This window comes from Sceloporus occidentalis, unplaced genomic scaffold, assembly GCF_023333645.1.
Source record: "Sceloporus occidentalis isolate IW3139 unplaced genomic scaffold, rSceOcc1.0.p SCAF_1, whole genome shotgun sequence".
NCBI lineage: Eukaryota > Metazoa > Chordata > Lepidosauria > Squamata > Phrynosomatidae > Sceloporus > Sceloporus occidentalis.
In genome coordinates this window covers 215,936,193-215,957,275 of record NW_028316981.1, presented here as the reverse complement: position 1 = coordinate 215,957,275, position 21,083 = coordinate 215,936,193, and the positions used below count along the sequence as shown (strand labels likewise).

At 41.7% G+C, this 21,083-nt stretch overlaps 1 protein-coding gene across 1 annotated transcript in view; it reads right to left on the bottom strand.

Annotated features, from left to right (window-relative positions):
• The window catches only part of EPHA1 (EPH receptor A1), a 121,985-nt gene extending 101,151 nt beyond the window's left edge, over positions 1-20,834 (bottom strand). The window contains exons 1-2 of the mRNA XM_089488887.1: positions 20,708-20,834; positions 2,935-3,002 (exon numbers count right to left, since the gene is read on the bottom strand). Of these exons, the coding sequence (XP_089345013.1) occupies positions 2,935-3,002; positions 20,708-20,804 (165 nt within the window). The 5' untranslated portion in view covers positions 20,805-20,834. The remainder of the gene's footprint in view (positions 1-2,934; positions 3,003-20,707) is intronic.
• Positions 20,835-21,083: the final 249 nt, after the last annotated feature.

Genomic DNA, 21,083 nt, shown 5'->3' with positions numbered 1-21,083 from the left:
ACTCAGTAAATCTCCCAAGACACTCTTGAATTTGACTCTGCAAAATAAAAGAAGAAAAAAAAAGAGGAAGAAAAAGAAAAAGAACCTCCTGTCACATCTCATTCATTCATTCCTAACATTTAAAAAATCATATAATTAGACTACACATAACTAAAACAGTCCTTCCGATCCCTGCATTTAAGTGTCGTGATTAATAATTTCTTTTGTGGTCCTAAATCTTCATAGTTCTATTTCATCGTAATTGCTACTTTATCTATAAAGTCTATTTCTAATGTACTCTAAGATCTGTTTTTATTATCTTAGCTATTTTGTCTAATATTAATATATACATATTTAAGTTCCATATAGTTAAACCATTGTTATTGTGTCTTAATCTATATCAGTTTTCAAATTATTCTTTAAATCCTTCAATGAAAAGTTCTTTTCTCCCTTGTTGTAAAAAGATCATCACTTCTTTCCAGTCCTCATAGAATTCTTCCATGTCTTCGTTGTTAAGTAGTCTTGTTAGTTTGTCCATCTCCGCTAATTCAAAAATTTTAACAATCCATTCTTCTAAAGTTGGTATGTTTTGGTCTTTCCAATTGCGTGCCAATATGATTCTTGCTGCAGTAATCAGATAAAAAATTATTTTACCATGTTTTTTTTCTACTGTTTTTTCCAAAATATTTAACAGGTATAATTCAGGTACAAATTTGAGATTTATTTTCAGTATGTTACAGATTGTTTTGTGAATTAACTGCCAATATTTTTTAATTTTGGAACAGGTCCACCAACTATGAAAAAAGGTGCCTTTATCTTTTTGACATTTCCAACAACTATTATCTAATCCATATATTTTAGCCAATTTTTCCGGTGTTATATACCATCTGTAGAACATCTTATAATAGTTTTCTTTTAAATTTTGACTTCTTGTATATTTTAATCTTCTGTTCCAGGTAAACTCCCATGCAAGATCTTTCCTCAAATGTTGCTGAACCACAAATTGTATTGCTCAGGCTGCATCCACATTGCAGAAATAATCCAGGTTGATGCCACTTTAACTGCCATGGCTCAATGCTATGGCATTTTGGGAACTGTAATTTTGTAAAACATTTAGCCTTCTCTATCAGAGAGCTCTGGTGCCACAAAGAAACTAAAATTCCCAGAATAACAATAACAATAGCATTCACATTTCACACTACACAATTCTAACACTATGATTCCACTTTCAATTGCCATGGCTGCAGTCTGTGGAATCCAGAAATCTGGGGATGCACTAGATCTCTCTGGCTGAGAAGTTTTAAGCACTCTTCCCCCAAACTACAAATCTCAGGAGTGTATCGGGTGCAGCTGTGGCCATTAAAGTAGAATTGTGGCACTAGAATTGTGTAGTGTGAAAGAATTTGGACTCGGAAGGACCACATGTTCCCTACTCTTGCAGTAAAAGAAACCTCTATAAAAGGAAGACTCTGGAATGACAGCCCGGGGGAAAAGCCTGATGGACCCGCCTTCTTCCTCCTGCAGGAGGCAAAAGCACCAGTCTGAAGGCAGTTCACAAAAAATCGGAGGTTAGCTTGCTACATTGCAGGAACATCAAAAAAGCAGCTGAAGTGTATGTGACAATACCCAGAGGCGATGGAGATTTACAGTGCATTCCAAAGAATGTTCAGAGTATAACCAGGTAGACTTACCTAAAGATATCTCTAAAAAGAAAACATCAGGAGCCTAGGATCAAGAATTTAATTTGGGAAACTCCTTAACAGAAATGTGAGCATGTACCATCTGCAATGCAGTTTTCCATATTTCAGCACTAAAACAACAGGACACAGATCACAGAATCATATGGCTGGAAGAGACCCCAAAGATAATCAAGTCCAGCCATGCAAGAGTACACAATCAAAGCACTCCTGAGAGATGGCCATCCGGCCTCTGTTTAAAAACCTCCAAAGAAGGAGACTCCACCACTTTCCCAGACAGCCTCTGCCACTGTCAAACAGCTCTTACTGTCAGGAAGTTCTTCCTAATGTTTAGGGACAAAGTAAAGGACAAAGTAATGGGCCTGTGTGGGAAACCTAGGCCTGCAATCTAAGGGCACTTCAGAAGATCAGGTAGAGATACAATTGCAAAACAGAGCTGCTTTGGAAATGACTCCTACAGTTGAGACCTACAGCCAAAGGTAGGGCCTGTTATGCGTGAATGTTGGCTTTTCCTCTTCTATGCAATTCTTGGTCACAAGCATTGCTCCTCCCTCTCCATTCTCTCAGCAACTTCTTTTTGCATCTCAGCCTCTTCCCTTCTTTCTTCTGGATCCCACCCACTGAAGATCACCAATCCCACATCCACATCATTCCTTCCTTTGACTTGTGTTTTCCATCTCTTTTCCTGTGGTTTTCCAAAAACCTTTCTTCTTCTACCATTCATTCCTAAGTATTTCACTCTTCCTTCTCCTTCTGTAGGATCAGAGCGGCTCAGCCAGTTGCAGTCAGAGGTCTCTCTTTGCCATTAAGGCAGCAAAGCCAATAACTTTTTGAAACTTCAGTGCTACAGCCACAAAATCTTATACTACATGTCAATATAGATTACAGTGCTCCATCCGTGAATGTGGAAAAACCGCAAATAAAAAACACTATTCTTTTTACCTAAGAAGACACCTTTCTAGGAATCACCAGGTCCTCCAGTGCAACTTTATGGTCAAGATCTGCCAGAAGTTGTTCATAGAATCATGCTGGAGGACCTACAATTGCATAGAGAAGTGTCTTCTCTAGGAACATCTAGGTTCTCCAGCACAACTCTATGGTCAATTTCTTGTAGAGTTGTGCTGGAGGACCTAAAGATTCCTAGAGAGGACACTCTAATTAAAACAGCAGATAATCAAATCTGCAAAAATCAAAGCCACACATGTGGAGGGCCAACTGTACTTCTTGTTCTATTACAGACCATGAACTGCCTACTTACCCCAGATTCTGGAGGATCTGGCAACCAACCTAGCTCATTCTGAGCAGTGCTTGTGTCAAGGAGATTCACTGAAAATAAAATAAAACACAAAGAAAAATTACAGCGCTTTATAAATAAAGGATAAAATAATAATAATAATAATAATAATAATCATAATAATAATGGGACAGGCAACAAAGTCTTAAGAGAGCCCTGGTGGCACAGTGGTTAAATGCCTGTACTGCAGCCACTCACTCACAAACGATAAGGTTGTGGGTTCAATACCATACCAGCCAAGGGCTCAAGCCTGACTCAGGCTTGCATCCTTCCAAGGAGGTTGCTAAAATGAGTAGCCAGATTGTTGGGGGCAATTAGCTTACACTTTGTAAACTGTATAGGGAGTGCTTAAGTGCACTGATAAGCGGTATAGAAATGTACATGCTATTGCTAAGTGTTGTAGTGATAGAAGAGCATGCAAAATAAATTAGTCCAGGGTTTTGTTCCCACAACTGCTGACAAAACAGATTTATGCATTTCATAAACAGGACCCAAGTTGAAGGGCCCCCTCTTGCTTCTGAATTACAGAAACTGGTATTCAGAGTATTCTCCTGGTCCTGAGATTCATGTGAGCACAGACAGCCAAATCTTATGCCACTGCTTTCTAAACAGCAACAAGATTATTAGTATCTCATCAATCTGAATCCTTACTTAGTGGTTAAAGGAAGGCTGTTGCTTCTTCTACTCCAAGTACAAGGCTTGCCATAGGGAATGAGCTTTGCCAGCACTTGTACCTGGGCATCAGAAGGTTGTACTCCAAAATAAGAGATACTAGAGTAATGACTAAACAGAACTAGATTTATTTACTGTAGAATAGAGAACATTAATATGTTTGGAGGATGGCGGTGGCGAGATCAAGATAATGAGTGCCACAGTTTGACTTGCCAATGTAACAGGACTTTTCCATCCTATGACTCCACCTGTGCACCCTTTCCAAACTGCTTTTGAAGATCTCCCACACATCTGTTATAAATCTGGTTTCCTTGGAAAATGAATACATTTTCTGTTCCTTTGGAAAACTGATACAGTTTGCTATTTATTATTGAGAATAGGACAAGAATCAGTGTCTCTATTAACTACCAGTGTTTTAATAACCTGCAAAGACTAGATACAGAATAGAATTCTGCACTTTGTTCTACAAATGAGCAGGAGAAAGACTACCAAATTCATTTTTAATAAGTGGAGTAGAAAGTAAGTAACTCCTGCAAAATATTGAAAACTCTCATTTAGAGATGCTGTTGAATATTCACTAGAAATCTACAGTAATTGCTCACCCAATAAATCTGAGAGTGGCTTCACACTACAAATATACAATGGATCACTAACTCACTATTGGATGGCTAACATCATAGTATTGTACAGAATAACTCGAAGTTTGTAGGTGAGGCTGGACACATGGTAGTCAAACTACGACTTTCTATGCTCTGCTGCTGTTGCACTAGAAGTGAAAGTGTGCAGATGTGTTTTCTCCATTATTTTGCCATTTTTTCTGTGTATGTGTTTGGGTCTTCCTTAACGTTTCAATAAACAATGTTTGCTACAGGGCTGATGTAACTTATTACTTCTGAAGATGTCTCAGGAGAATGGAAGAGCCTGCAATATTTTGGACCACATTCCTCCCCAAAAATGCCTCCAACTTCCCCTCTCCAAAGCAAGGGAATTCTGCTTTGCTCTGTAGCCTCTCTGGTCTCTCTTATGGGAGCTCCAGTTTTGTAATCTATGGAGATTTGTAGCATTTTAAAGCTGCATAACTCTTGTTCTTTATGCAATAAATGTCCATAGCTATTTCCTTCATAGGGCACACTCTTACTTCCTCAAGATGGCTGAGGTCCAGCTGAGTTGACATGAAACCAGCTATTAAATCCAAAACCCTCTCATCCAAGTAGTATTGGAAATCAGTAAGTACTTCCCCAATCCTAGCCTAATGTTCTGCCAGCATCATGGCCAGGATTGTGGGAGGTCTGGATCAGACTTCTCATTCATTCATTTCACCCCTTTTGGCTCTTCTTCCACTTGCATCCTTCTGCTGGCTGATATCTGAGATCAGGAAGCAGAAGGAAGTTGTACTGGCATAAGGGCAGCTCAGCAGGCAGAAGGCCAGTTCAGCCAGCACAGGACTTAGTTGTGTGCTCCCACAAATCATTTTCAACTTATGGCAACCCAAAGGTGAACCTCTCATGAGGTTTTCTTGGCAAGATTTGTTCAGAGGAGGTTTACCATTGCCTTCCTATGAGGCTGAAAGAGTGTGACTTGCCCAGTGAGTTTCATCATGGCGCAGCCAGGTATTGAACCCTACACTAGAGTCCTATACACAAACCACTACACAAAACTGGCTCTCAGAAGACCAGTCCAGCCAGTACAAGAGGCTTCTACTTATTTCTATTCCTGCACTGCTGGCACATCTTTCAGTTAGGATGGTAGTGTGAGAGAAACAATATTATAAATTATTAGACTTCATCACCTGACACATCACAATCAAAGTAATCAAGTGGCACCCACAAGTTTAAAACCTGGAGTTAAAATGTACATAATCACTACTATAGTTTTGAATTCTGCATTCTAAAATTAAATGAAAAAATGTAAGATATTGGCTGATTTCAACTTGTTTGTGTGTGCATAATTTGACTTCAACTAGAGCCAGCGGGGTGTGGTGGTTTGAACATTGGATTATGACTCTCAAGAAGAGGGTTCAAATTCCTGCTCAGCCATAAAACCCATTGGGTGATCTTGGGCAAGTCACACATTCTCAGCCTCAGTGGCAAACCCTCTCTGAAAAATGTTGCCCAGGAGACCCTGTGATAGGTCTGCCTTAGGGTTGCTATAAATTGGAAATGACTTGAAGGCACACAACAACAACAACAACAACAACAACAACAACAACAACAACATATTTAAAAAACAGTTGGGAAAAGAAACTAATTTAGACAGACACTGTGGGTATGGAGGCATTTTTTTTCTTTCTTTCTATATTTTAATTTTCATTCATTCTATCCTTTTTGCACCCAGCATGTTTAAGAAATTCATGCTTAAACATTCATGCTTGTCCAGCAATTCATGGACAGTAGCCATGTCAATGTGATTTTTTAAAACAGGGGTTTAAAGCAAAGACATTCTACCAGTTGAGATTAGTGAATAATTTATTTGCACTTGTTGCTCACAAAAAAACTACCATTAATTGTCTATTACTGTAACAAGCAAACCAGCAAAAAATAAGCCTGAAATTATCTGGGATAATTAAGCAGCCATCTCTCCAGCACAAAGGAGTCATATCTAGCAAAGGGATGAAAAATGATAGAGGACAGATTACCAGAACAACAAATCAATTAGTATTGCCCCAGGAAAGGAAGCAAAAGTAGGAATGAGAGGCCAACAAAGATCTTGGGAAATGCATCAAAAAGATAGTATGTGTTTTAACACAGTTTTGTATCACACTTTATTCCTCCCAAGGAATCCACAATTTGTTCCACTGTGTCGTGAACTCTGTTAAGCATATACCCCAACAAATCTCCAGCTGCTCATCTTGTTTTGGTTTGGTGCAAATGTAAAACTGGTTATGGGGTTATTTGTTGTTGTGCGCCTTCAAGTCCTTTCCAACTTTTCCCTAAGACAAGCTTGTAATGGGGGTTTTTTGGTAGGTTTCTTCAGAGGGGGTTTGCCATTGCCATCCTCTGAGGCTGAGAGAGTGCGACTTGGCCAAGGTCACCCAATGGGTTTCATGGCTGAGCTGGCAATTGATCCCCGATCAAACTCTTAAACCACTACACTTTTGGCCTGCCTTATGACTGATGCTCTCCTTCTTCCTCTTTGCTCTTTGTGTGGGTTTGCACTTCCAGAGCTATGGTTGGTTTGGCACCTGCCACCTGCTCTTTCACTCATCATAACTAGTTTCAAACTACAGTTTGCAACCACGATTAGAAACAAGGAATTAGAAAATAGGAACCCAAAAACTAAAATGAAAAACTTCAGGGCCCGGTGAAAGAAAATAAAAGACCAAATCTAGATGGGGTGGAGCAGCAACATGATCAAAGCAAAAGAAAAGAAAAAAGATATAAAGAGTTCTCTTTCAGGAAGGACTCACTGTCTTTTTACCCTGGATGCTTGAAATAATGTTCAGGTCTCAGGGCACCTCTACATAAAAACTATTATAGCAGCAGTTCAAGAAAATTTCTCCTTCCCATAGACCCATCATGATCTGTTGAAGATCCCTAGGGTTCCAGGGAATCCTGATTGAGAAACTTACTCAAGATATTGGGTGCAAATGCTGAAAAGAAACATTGTTTTACAGAATTGTGTATATATTGGCCACTTATAGCCATTTGGAATTTGGCAAAAGGCAGGATCCTCTGATTGTGCAAAGCAAAGTTTGCACAAAGGCTGAGGATTAAGAAGGGGAACAGGCAAAGTCCAAAGTATGGTTACTGAGAGTTTGTTAAAGAATTCATTCAAAGAATGGGATAAAAATAAAATGCTGGGCCAAAACGTCAAAGGAAAAGTCACATTAAAGATTGAAATGGGTGTATGGGGTGAAGCTAAAGGAGAAGGGGGACATGAAAGCACAAGGCAAGAAAGACAATTATACAAAATCTATACACAAGAGAGACAATCAAGGCCAGAGGTAGATAACAGCAAGACTCATGTTAAAATGGGAAACTGGTATGAAATTCAAAGGAGGAAAGAGAAGTATGAGAAAGCACTTTGTTGTAGTTGTTGTTGTTGTTGTGCCTCCAAGTCATTTTTTACTCATGGTGACCCTAAGGGGAATCTATCATAGGATTTTCTTCGCAGGTTTTTTCAGAGGGGGTTTGCCATTGCAACCCTCTGAGGCTGAGAGTGTGTGACGTGCTCAAGGTCACCCATTGGGTTGTTATGCTTGAGTGGGGAATCAAACCTTAATATCCAGAGCTGTAGTCCTGTACTCTGGCTCTAGGGCAGCAGTGGCAAACCTTTTGGGGGCTTTTGGGGCTGTGTGCCCCGACTATGAATTTTTCCGGCACCAGGCCAGGGACAGGGGCGTAGCCAAGGGGGGGGGTTCTTGGGGTCTGGACCCCCCCCCCTTCCATTAGAAAAATGAATGGTGTGTGCTGCTGCGCCGCTGCACCCAAGCCCCATTATAATGGTGGCCCTTAGTCTGGACCCCCCCCCCCCTTCCTAAAATCCTAGCTACGTCCCTGCCAGGCACAGCGCTTCTGGGGCAGGACTTCTCTCCTTGCATCTTTTCCAGCCTCCAGCTGTTTCCTAAGAGACAACTGAAGGCCAGAAAAGGTCCAGGAAGAAAAGTCACAAGGATGCACTGACCTGTGGCTCCTTCTCCCATTGTGCTTTTACCAGCCCCCAGATCTCTCTGAGGTGGGGGCCAGGAAAAGTCCGGGAAGTGGAGCAATTATTTTAGGGATCTCTTTAATTATGTTTCCTTGGATAAAGTATCTTTGGTTGCATCCACACTGTTGAAATAATCCAGGTTAACACTACTTCAACTACCATTACTCAGGGCTATGGAATTCTGGAAAGTGCAGTTTTGTGAGTCATTTAGCCTTCTTTGTCAGAGAGCACTGGTGCCACAACAAAATACAGTTCCCAGAATTCCATAGCCTTGGCAGTTAAAGTGGTGTCAACTTGGATTATTTCTCCAGTGCAGATGTGTCCTTTATTAAGTTGCCTGCCACTCTCAAATGCTTCCTGTGCTCACTTTTGCTCCTTCCACTTTACTAGCCCTCTGTCTGTCTCTCTCTCTTGTCCGCTCATGTATATCCATCTTTTTAGTGCCTTTCCACCTTTTCCACCATGACTTCCATTGGTGGGGAGCAAAGGCTGGCACTTGCCCAGACTTTCCAATAAACCACCCGATTGTCTCTCAAAGTTTAATAACAATAGCAAGTGGGATTTTCCCCCTTCGTGTTAGTTCCCACAAAGTCTGGAGACTTCATCTGGAATCCTCTAAGCCAGTGGTTCCCAACCTGTGCTCCATGGAGCCCTTAGGCCTCCACTAGTCGAAGAGGTTGGGAAGCCCTGCTACAAAAGTTGCTACAAAACCACCATCATTTCATAGCTACATAGAGAATCCAGCCAGCCTCCCCAATGCCCACTGCAATCGATGAGGGTCTGTTCTACTGTTGCTCAGGAAGTGGGCGATTAACACTGTTACCCCCTTGCACAAGTGATCACATTTGCGACAGGGAGAAACAGAGTCCTTCTTACAATCCCTCCATCTCAGCAGAGTTTGTTTGTACAAGGGATGTGTGTGACGACAAGATGAGTCATAGAATCATACAATCACAGAGTTGGAAGAGACCACAAGGACCATCCAGTCCAACCCCCTGCCATGCAGGAAATCCAAATCAAAGCATCCCCGACAGATGGCCATCCAGCTTCTGCTTAAAGACCTCCAAGGAAGGAGACTCCACTACACTCCAAGGAAGTGTGTTCCACTGTTGAACAGCCCTTACTGTCAGGAAATTCCTCCTAATGTTGAGGTGGAATCTCTTTTCCTGCAGCTTGCATCCATTGTTCCGGGTCCTGTTCTCTGGAGCAGCAGAAAACAAGCTTTCTCCCTCCTCAATATGACATCCCTTCAAATATTTAAACAGGGCTATCATATCACCTCTTAATCTTCTTTTCTCCAGGCTAAACATCTCCAGCTCCCTAAGTCATTCTTCATAGGGCATGGTTTCCAGACCCTTCACCATTTTAGTCGCCCTCCTTTGGACACGTTCCAGTTTCTCAACATCCATTTTAAATTGTGGTGCCCAGAACTGGATACAATATTCTAGATGGGGCCTGATCAAAGCAGAATACAGTGGCACTATTACTTCTCTTGATCTAGACACTATACTTTTACTGATGCAGCCTAAAATTGCATTGGCCTTTTTAGCTGCCACATCGCACAGTTCACTCATGTTCAATTTGTGGTCTACTTGGACTCCCAGATCCCTTTCACACGTAGTTTCATTCAGCCAGGTGTCCCCCATCCTATATCTGTGCATTTTATTTTTCTGCCCTAAGTGCAGTACCTTACATTTCTCCGTGTTGAATTTCATTTTGTTAGCTTTGGCCCAGCTTTCAAGTCTATTCAGATCATTTTGAATCTTGATCCTGTCTTCTGGAGTATTAGCTATTCCTCCTAATTTGGTATCATCTGCAAATTTGATAAGTATGCTCCCAATTCTGTCATCCAGGTCATTGATAAAGATGTTGAAGCAGTCAGCTGCTTCCCGATAGAGGATTAGACCCTTGTTGATTGTAGTGGCTGCTAAATGGAGACTGGGTTACTTTCATGGTCCCTATGTATCCCCTAAATTTGAGGATACATAGGAATCATGAATATGAACCAGCAACAAATATATAACTCTTAGTTTTACATGCTTGTAACTTCCCAATAGGATTTCATTCATTCTGTTAAAAAAAAATAGAAGTTTAAGATTTGGGTCAGCTAAGAGTGCAAATGGGCACCCTGGATGGCATGGCTAGATCATAAAATCATATAATTGCAGAGTTGGAAGAGACCACAAGGGCCATCCAGTCCAACCTCCTGCCATGCAGGAAATCCAAATCAAAGCATCCCCGACAGATGGCCATCCTTCCTGCCTCTGTTTAAAGACATCCAAGGAAGAAGACTCTACTACACTCTGAGTATGTTCCACTGTCGAACAGCCCTTACTGTCAGGAAGTTTTTCCTAATGTTGAGGTGGAATCGCCTTTCCCGTACTTGCATCCATTGTTCCAGGTCCTGTTCTCTGGAGCAGCAGAAAACAAGCTTGCTCCCTTCTCAATATGACATCCCTTCAAATATTTAAACAGGGCTATCATATCACCTCTTAACCTTCTCTTCTCCAGGCTAAACTTCCCCAACTTCCTAAGGCATTCTTCAGAGGGCATTGTTTCCTGACTCTTCACCATTTCACCTCCTTTGGATACGCTCCAGTTTCTCAACATCCTTTTTGAATTGTGGTGCCCAGAACTGGACACAGTATTCTTGGCCTAATTAAAATTAAATGGTTTGATATGAATTAGATTTAGATTTAGATAAGGTAGTAAAGAATGGATAACTGATGGAATTTACCATATATATTTTCTTACACTATTGTATGCAGGTTATAATATTAATAAAAATTAAAGGGGAAAAAAGAACTGGACACAGTATTCCAGGTGGGGCCTGACCAACGCAGAATACAGTGGCACTATTACTTCCCTTGACCTAGACACTATTCTTTTATTGATGCAGCCTAAAATTGCATTGGCCTTAGCTACCGCATCACAATGTTGACTCATGTTCAACTTGTGGTCTACTTGGACTCCTAGATCCCTTTCACATGTTGTCTCCTTAAGCCAGGTGTCCCCCATCCTATATCTATGCATTTCATTTTTCTGCCCTAAGTGCAGTACCTTACATTTTTCTGTGTTGAATATAATTTTGTTAGCTTTGGCCCCGCTTTCCAGTTTATTCAGGTCATTTTGAATTTTGACCCTGTCCTCTGTAGTGCTAGCTATTCCTCCTAATTTGGTGTCATCTGCAAATTTGATAAGTATGCCCCTAATTCTGTCATCCAAGTCATTGATAAAGATGTTGAATAGCACAGGACAGAGCCCTGTGGGACCCCACTGGTCACTTCTCTCCAGGATGAAAAGGAGCCATTGTTGAGCACCCTTTCGGTTCGGCCAGTCAACCAAATGCAAATCCATGTAACAGTTGCGTTGTCTAGCCTACACTTTACAAGTTTGTTTGCAAGAATGTCATGAAGAATCTTGTCAAAGCCCTTACTGAAATCAGTGCTATATCCACAGCATTCCCTTCATCTACCAAGCTGGTAATTTTATCAAAAAAAGAGATCAGATTTTTCTGGCATGACTTGTTTCTCTGAAACTCATGTTGACTTTTTGTGATTATGGCATTGCCTTTTAGATGTTCACAGACTCTGTTTAATGATCTGCTCTAGAATCTTTCTAAATTCCAGGTAGAATCCAGCCAAACATGGAATATGGTGACCTTGGGCAATTCACACTGTCTCAGCCTCAGAGGATGGCAATGGCAAACCCCCTGTGAAAAACTTGCCAAGAAAACAGCATGATAGGTTCACCTTAGGGTTACCATCAGTAAAAAAATGACTTGGAGGCACACAACCACAACTAACACCAGCCTCCCTATTTACTTGAGTGCCACCATTGCTGCTACCAAACATCCATGGAATAAGGCGTTTAAAGAGTTTGGGGTCTTGGTCGGAGGGAGAGAATTGTTCTGAGCTTTTGCAATGGGCAAATTTGGAAGAAACTGAGCCACTTCCATGGTATATTTCCACTGATAATTTATCCATCCTTAAAATGCATGCACCTAAATCCTATTGTTAGTCCTCCTGACCAGAGTAGACCAATTTAATCAATGTAATTTACTTCAGTTGATTGACTAGGTCGACTCTAGATGAGGTTAGCCAGCAGGATACTAGCTGTGATGCTAGCAGGTCTCTCTATATTGATATCAAAGTAGAGAAGAAATATTATCTGCTTATCGTAGAGGAGAAACTGAGAAAGGAGTAGCTTGCCCAAGGGCAACAACCAACTTCACAGCCCAGGCAAGGACTAAACCAAGACCTTTCCAACTCTTACTTTTATCCTACAATACAATGCCATATTTACAAGCATTTATTGGTTTGGCACTAGATGTTTAATCCACCACTGTTATCATTTGTACCGCTTTGGCTTGCCTACTATGCAGCTCTGTACTGCCACATTACTACATTTGCTTAAAGGCATTTCAATAAAATCCATGCAACATTGCAAGGCAATTTTTCTTTCCCAAATAGATCTGTATCTCTGTTAAAGTTATGATAAAAATTTGCTTACAAGTTAGAACACACAACAACAATCTCTCTCTGCTCCTAGGACAATGACTTCCAAAACAGTCTTATACTGTTGTGGGACCACAGTTCATGACCAGGTTCAGGCATCTGGCAGAAAGTCAACATCACATACATATGTTTATCTCTGACACTGCAATTATTCTCTTTCATTCCCATCCTAGCCCAATGACTTATTTCATCTGTGGTCTCTACAAATACACGAGGGCTATAAAACTGAAGCATGCTGTGAAAGCATGAAAGAAAATCCCAGAAGTATTAATTCTCTGCAGCTTCCCAGCTGCTTTCAAGTCTCAGAAGAGAGCCTTATCTCCAGTTATTGTGAAGACCTAAAGTGATGTTAAAGTGATATTTTAAAGATGGAGCATTACCTCCCCATATATTGTAACACATCATAGAATCTATGATAAAAGGGAAGTATTCTTCATTTCACCAGTGCTATCAAAGTATGGATCACCGACTGAGACCTCCCCATGTTACATATTGTTATCATGCCTACGGCATACAAGTTCTTCTCATCTGCTTGCAACAGCATGCTCTTCCTGCCCTAATTTAAAAGGCAAGGGGTTGCATATCCTTTTGGTTAAAGATATACTGTTGTTGTTATTGTGTGCCTCCAAGTTGTTTCCAACTTACAGCGATCCTAAGGCAAACCAATCATTATGTTTTTGTTTTATTATGTTTTTTCTAGTACATTTTTAGAGAGCTAGTGCGGCATAGTGGTTTGAGTGTTTGATTAGGACCCTGGAAGCCAGGTTTCCAAATTATGGCTTGACCATGTAAACCCACTGGGTGACTTTGGGCAAGTCACTCTCTCTCAGCCTCAGGGAAAGCAATGGCAATCGCCCTCTGAAGAAACTGGCCAAGAAAAGCCCATGATAGGTTTGCCTTAGGGTTACCATAAGTTGGAAATGACTTGGAGGCACACAACAACAACAGTGTATCTTTAACCAAAAATGACATTTTCTGGCCATAGCAAAACAAACAAACAAAGGGAAAAATTATATTTAGAGGCAAAACCATACTGAAGCCTTTTGGGTGTAGCATTTGCCATTTGGGGACTAATTTTTTTTCCAGGTTTAGGAGGAGGGTATGGCTCACAGAAGTCCAGATGGCAACAAGAGAGGACCTGAAGTCTCATAATTTGCAGAAGTCAAAAAGTATCATCAGGATAGCAGGAAAGCAGGACCTTTGGGATCCAAAACTCAAGCCAACCCTCCTGGAATCCCAGTCTGGGATTTCCCGAGTGGGCACACCTCTTCCCCATGACACTATTTTTGCTGTTTGTTGTTGTGTGCCTTCAAGTTGTTTCCGACTTATGGTGGCTCTAAGGCAAAACTGTCACGAGGTTTTCTCAGCAAGATTTCAGAGGAGGATTGTCATTGCCCTCCCCTGAGGTTGAGAGAATGTGATTTGCCCAGGGTTTCATGGACAAGCAGGGAATCAAACCCTGTGTGACACCAGGTGTGTGTGTCTTCAGGATCTGTTTCATGTCACAAAGCAGATGGTTGTCACATGTTTGTATTTGCTATTGTCATATTCTTACATTGACATCTTGCTCTGTAAGTTATGTGGACAATACTTTTTGTGGAATACGCTGAGCGCTATGTATCTGTACAAGTCTCAGCCAGTCCTATGCTGTGAATTTGGCGTTTGTGTCTAAGGGAAACAAGGGTGCCTGTAGGTACCTGGGGTTTGCAGTTTAAGGAGGTCCATTTAGAATTCTCACCCAAAGAGCTCTAGTGCCTTGTTGTTGTTGTTGTTGTGTGCTTTCAAGTCATGTCCAACTTATGATGACCCTAAGACAAACCTATCATGGGGTTTCTTGGCAAGATTTGTTCAGAGGAGGTTTGCCGTTGCCTCCCCCTGTGGCTGAGACAGTGCAACTTGCTCAAGGTCACCAAGTGAGTTTCATGGCTGAGCGAGGATTCGAACCCTTGTCTCCAGATTCACAGTCCAACATTCAAACCACTGAACCACACTGGCCAAACTATAAACCCCTTCATTTCATATGATACAGCTGTGGCAGTTAGAGTAGAATACTAGCACTGTGCAAAGTCAGTGCGCTACAGTTCTTCCACTCCTTTTGCAAACAGCACTGTGGTCAGTGTGTGTGTGTGGGGGGGGGGCAGAGAGCAAGTCAGCTTCATGAGAGGGCCATATCTTGACTTTCAGCTGCTTATAATGCATATGGTGATGGTGGTAGGGAAATAAACAGTTCTGAGCAATTACCACCTTTTTCAGTCTGTTCTCATAAATGTCAACATGGAGGTACAACATGGCTTGTTATTAATTACAAGCCACAGGAATGTTTCTGGCTATGGGTGCCCATGATAGCATGAAAACAAATATTCCAAGCAATTAAATTTCACATTGTTTGCAGACAGTAGAGACCAGAACAGACCCATGGAATCAATACAAATTTGGAAAGTCAGTACTTTTGGAAGGAAGGAAGGAAGGAAGGAAGGAAGGAAGGAAGGAAGGAAGGAAATTTATTTACGGTCATAGACCAAACTGAAACAGTTGGAGGACACAGATTCAGTATTTTAGCATTTTTATTTGTAACATTAATATGGTGTTTTAATTGTGTTTTCAAATTTTACTCTTTTATTCTTGTTGTTTTTAAACTTTTATGAGCTGTCCAAGTTGGGAGAAAGGCAGCAAATAAATAAATAAATAAATAAATAAATAAATAAATAAATTCTAATATTGCCAGGAAAAAAAAGCCTTTTTTGTCATTAAACTGTTCACATATTTTCTCTAATGTCCTCTCATTGAGGGGCAGGAGAGCTGTTAATGAATAACTGTTAATTTTAACACTTTATTTCCAAGATCTGCCTAATGTAATGAGATTGATTAAGCCTTGAATCCAATTTTTATACTTAACTACAGGTTGTCATGAGAGCCAGTGTGGCATAGTGGTTTGACTGTTGGACTACAACTTTGGAGACCAGGGTTCAAATCACGGCTTGGCCATGAAACCAAGGGGTGACTTTGGGCAAGTCACATTCTCTCAGCATCAGACGATGGCAATGGCAAACCCCCTCTGAAGAAATGTGCCAAGAAAACCCTGTGATAGTTTCACCTTAGAGATGCCATAAGTTGGAAATTACTTGAAGGCACACAACAATGACAACAACAACAAAGGTTGTCTCAGTGGCACTTGCAAAAGGACTTTTTTATACTGTAATTTTATACTGTTTTTATACTGTTTTAATCTAATGTGATTCTTAAATTTTGTAAATGGTATCTTCTTTTATTGCTCAAATTAATTTTCAGTCATTCTACTTTCTCCATTGCTTTTAAAATGTCTCGGTTTCTCTCTCCATCCGCTTTCTCACTTTGTCATGACCTTACTTCAATTGCTGCAAAATTCAAAGTGCAAAAGTAGTTTGGGGTGGAATCTTGCCCTTCCTTTTAGACAAAAGAAAATGTCTGCAAACTCTCCTATCTTGTGTCTTTTCCCTCCATAATATTTTGTCTTGACCACACTTTGATATGTCCCATTTGTAAAATGTTGGAAAATTTACTGGAACAAAGGAGAGGACTACAGGATGCCATTGTCTGGGCCCTTTGGAAAAATTTGTGAATGTTGCAGGTGAAAGCTTGGTGTGGTAACATCCTTAATTCAGCTTTGAAAGCCTCTTAAAATTTGTAAACTCTGCAGCTACACTATACAGTAAATGCATTAATTGCATGATAAAGTCACAATTTCTTGTACAGAATGGCTAAATTTCTGTGTATCATGGCATTTCATCATGATTTATATCAGTCAACTTTGCATATCTACAGATTCTGCATTGACCTGAACAGACTAGAAAGCTGGGCCAAAGCTAACAAAATGAATTTCAACATGGAGAAATGTAAGGTACTGCACTTAGGGTGGAAAAATGAAATGCACAGATATAGGATGGGGGACACCTGGCTGAATGAAACTACATGTGAAAGGGATCTGGGAGTCCAAGTAGACCACAAGTTGAACATGAGTCAACAGTGCGATGCGGCAGCCGACAAGGCCAATGCGATTTTAGGCTGCATCAATAGAAGTATAGTGTCTAGATCAAGGGAATTAATAGTGCCACTCTATTCTGCTCTGGTCAGGCCCCACCTGGAATACTGTGTCCAATTCTGGGTGCCACAATTCAAAAAGGATGTGGAGAAACTGGAGCGTGTCCAAAGGAGGGCAAATAAATGGTGAAGGGTCTGGAAACCATGCCCTACTCAGGGAGCTGGGGATGTTTAGCCAGAAGAAGAGAAGGTTGAGAGGTGATATGTTAGCCCTGTTTAAATATTTGAAGGGATGTCATATTGAGGAGGGAGCTAGCTCGTTTTCTACTGCTCCAGAGACTAGGACCTGGAGCAATGGATGCAAGCTACAGGAAAAGAGATTCCACCTCAACATTAGGAAGAACTTCCTGATAGTAAGGGCTGATCAACAGTGGAACACACTCCCTCGGAGTGCAATGGAGTCTCCTTCCTTAGAGGTCTTTAAGCAGAGGTTGGATGGCCATCTGTCAGGGATGCTTTGATTGGGAGTTCCTGCATGGCAGGGGGTTGGACTGGATGGCCCTTGCGGTCTCTTCCAGCTTTATGATTCTATGATGGATTCAACCATCCACAGCTTTAAAATCTTTTAAAAACATAACAATAAAAAGCAAAGCTTGGTTTTGTCATTTTAATAAGGGGATAACATTTTACTGAAACCAAGCATAGCATAGTAGTTTGAGTGTTGGAAACCAGGGTTCAATTTCTGGCTCAGCTGTAAAACCCATGTGGTGACCTTGGGCAAGTTACACTCTCTCAGCTTCATGAGAAGGCAATGGCAAACCTCCTCTGAACAAATTGTGCCAAGAAAACCGCAGGATAGGTTTTCCTTAGGGTTGCCATAAATTGGATAGGACTTGAAGGCACACAACACCATTTTACTCTGCCATTGTATTTAATGCGACTTGAGTATCCACAGATTTTGGTATCCACAGGGGGTCCTGGACCCAAACCACAGTGGATACCAAGGGCCCACTATCTCCTCACCCACCTTTTTTTCAAGGTTAGATTAATGAAATAGATTTTCAAAATCATACATCGGTGACAGCGAACCTTTTATAGACTCAATACCCAAATTCAGTGGCATTCCTGCACCGGGTGTCACCCAGTGCCGCGGGGGAGGACTTCCGGAGGCAGGACATCTGCCTTCTGTGGACAGGACTTCTGAGGGTAGGGCTTCCAGGGGGTGGAATTTCTGGAGAAAAAAACCCTGGGCACACTCTCTCAGCCTCAGGCTAGCTATAGCAATAGGGTCCCCCATAAGCCAGAAAGATCTTGAAGGCACCACACACATACAAGTCACACTCTCTCAGCTTCAAGGGATGGCAAAGGCAACCCTGCTCCTTTCTTTCCCCCACTCTCTCATGCCTTTAACTAGTTCTGGGGAGACAGTCCTCCCCAGAGACAGTTGACGTAATAGGAGGGCAGGAGAAGAGGAGTAGCAAGTGCACATGCTCGCAAAGAGGGCATATGTGCCATAGGTTCACCACCAATGTCATTGGTGATCAATGAGATTCCTGCTTACTGGGAGTCTTGGCAAGGGCAGCAGGCTAGGCAGAAAAGCAAGTATCCCTGGAGCTTTTCAGTCACACCATACCACCAAGGAGCATTTTATGCTTAAATAAATAAATAAAATTAATTATAAATAAATTAAATACTGCTCACAGAGGATGGTGATTGGGAATGAGGGGCAAACAGGGTCACTGATCTTTTTATACATCAATTTACCAAGCAGGAGTACTGTATCTTACACCAAAGAGATTTTATTTTCTGCAAAGATGTCTTTAAAAGTCCATAAGATTCTGGCTGTATCCTAGATTGTAATAGTTCTTTCAGGGGTTAGTTCAGAGGAACTTTTTATTTTATTTTATATATACTATTTTATACTTTTTATCTATTAAAACTATTTTTCTCCAAATTTAGAATTAATTGCTAGTTGCATCCTAACCTTGGCTGCAACCACACTGCAGAAATAATCCGGTTCAACACCCCTTTCACTGCCATGGTTCAATGCTATGGAATTCTGGGAACTGTAATTTTGTGAGACATTTAGCCTTCTCTGTCAGAGAGCTCTGGTGCCACAACCAGCTACAGTTCCCAGAATCCCATAGTATGAAGCCATGGCAGTGAAAGGGATGTCAAACCAGATTATTTCTGTAATGTGGATTCAGCTCCTGTTTTGCTGCCTGCTGACAGAAAAATGGGTTTGCTCTGGGAATCTAGAACATTTCATTCTAAAAGGTTCCTCTGAGTCATGCCATCTGTCCATAATTCATTTACAATTTAGCTTTTAGCAATTAATTCCAGTTTTTAAAAATGGAATTTAAGTGTCAAAGTGAGCAGTGATTTGAGTGCTGTGCTATGACTCTAGAGACCAGGATTCGAATCCCTGCTTAGCCATGGAAACCCACTGGGTGAACTTGGGCAAGTCACACTTTCTCAGCCTCAGAGGATGGCAATGTCAAACCCCCTCTGAAGAAATTTGCAGAGAAAACTGCATGATAAATTTGTTGGTTTATGCTGACCTTATGAATTTCATATGGTTTTCTTGGGAAAGGAATAAGCAAAGGTGGATTTGCCAGCACCTGGTGTTCATTGGTGGTCTCCCATCTAAGTACTAACCAGGGCTGATCCTGCTTAGCTTCCAAGATCAGACAGTGCCTGGTGCCTTTAAGATGTTTAGGTCCCTATTGTGTGCCCATGTGCCTGTTGACTTATGATGGCCCCATGAATTTCAATGGGTTTTCTTAGACAAGGGATATTCAAAGGTGGTTTGGCCAGTTCCTTCCTCTGAAATATCTCCCATAGCACCTGGTATTCATTGGGGCCTCCCTTCCAAGTACTAACCAGGGCTGACCCTATTTAGCTTCCAAGATCAGATGGGATCTGATACCTGACAGAGGTCCAAAACACACTGCAGAAGTAATGCAGCTTGAGACACCCCTCGCTCAGTGCTAGGGAATTCTAGGAACTGTAGTTTTGTGAAACATTTAGCTGTCTCTGCCAGAGAGCTCTGATGCCACCACAAACTACAATTCCCAGGATTCCCTAGCACTGAGCCAGGGCAGTTAAAGCAATCTTAGACTGGATTATTTCTGCAGTGAGTTTTGGATCAGAGTGACTGATCCAGGTCGCTGCTAATGTCTTCTGCAAACAACTGCAGCTCACTGACAAGTGTGCTGGTGTGAACCATGAGTTTCCTCCACTCGTGCTTTCACAGTGTTAGGTGTGCACTTCAGAGGTTGTGTGAGGGTCTCCTTTGCTTTTTCCTCAAACATCCTTAAAGTTCACACACTATGACTCTGAAGGCCAGGGTTCAAATCCCTGCTCAGTCATATAAACCACTGGGTGGCCTTGGGCAAGTCACTCTCTCTCAGCCTCAATGTCAAAACTCCTCTGAACACATCTTGCAACAACAACAACAAAAACATGACAGGTTTACCTTAGGGTCACCATAAGTCAGAAACAACTTGGAACGCAACAAAATGGAAGTGTATTGAACTTTATAGGGTAAGTCACACTCTCTTAGCCTCACAGCATGGCACGGGCAACACACCTGAAGAAACTATCCAAGACAACCCTATGATAGGCTCACCTATCATTGCCATAAGTCTTGCAGACACGCAACAGAAACAGCAACTTCTGATGCACTCTTTTCCCCAGTCCAAATCTGTCTCCTAAAAAGTGTGCCAGTTTTCTTTGTCTCTGTATGTGGTTTTTTAAAAAATAGTTTCTTATGGCAAAAGTCCTCTCTCTGACATTTTCTGGGGAGTTTTTCCTTGCTCCACTCGACACTCTGGCCCTGCTAGCACCCATTCCCATATCTTCCCCTTACAAGGCTTGCTTACCTTCTTTACCAGGGAACCCATGAGGTAGGGAAGCCCAGAGCAGGAGCAGGAACTCCCAGGAAAGCTTTGCCTTCATGCCAGGAAATCTCAGCACCATATTCCCAGTGGAGGCAATCCTGCTCCCAGACCCTGGCCCTGATCCTCAGCTCTGCCAGTGGACACTTTGCTCTGGGCCTTGGCCACAGGTCCCAGACATCTGGGCTCTCCTGGGCTGCCCTTTGGCACAAGGAGGTGCACTCTAGAGCCGATGGAGTGAGTGGGGCTCCTGCATTGCAAAAGCCTGCCTGGCCCTGAGTTATGATGAAAGACTCCAGAGGCAGAGGAGTGGTGGAACCAGTTCCCTCCCAAGCAACTCCCTTTTGCCTTCCTTGCTTTT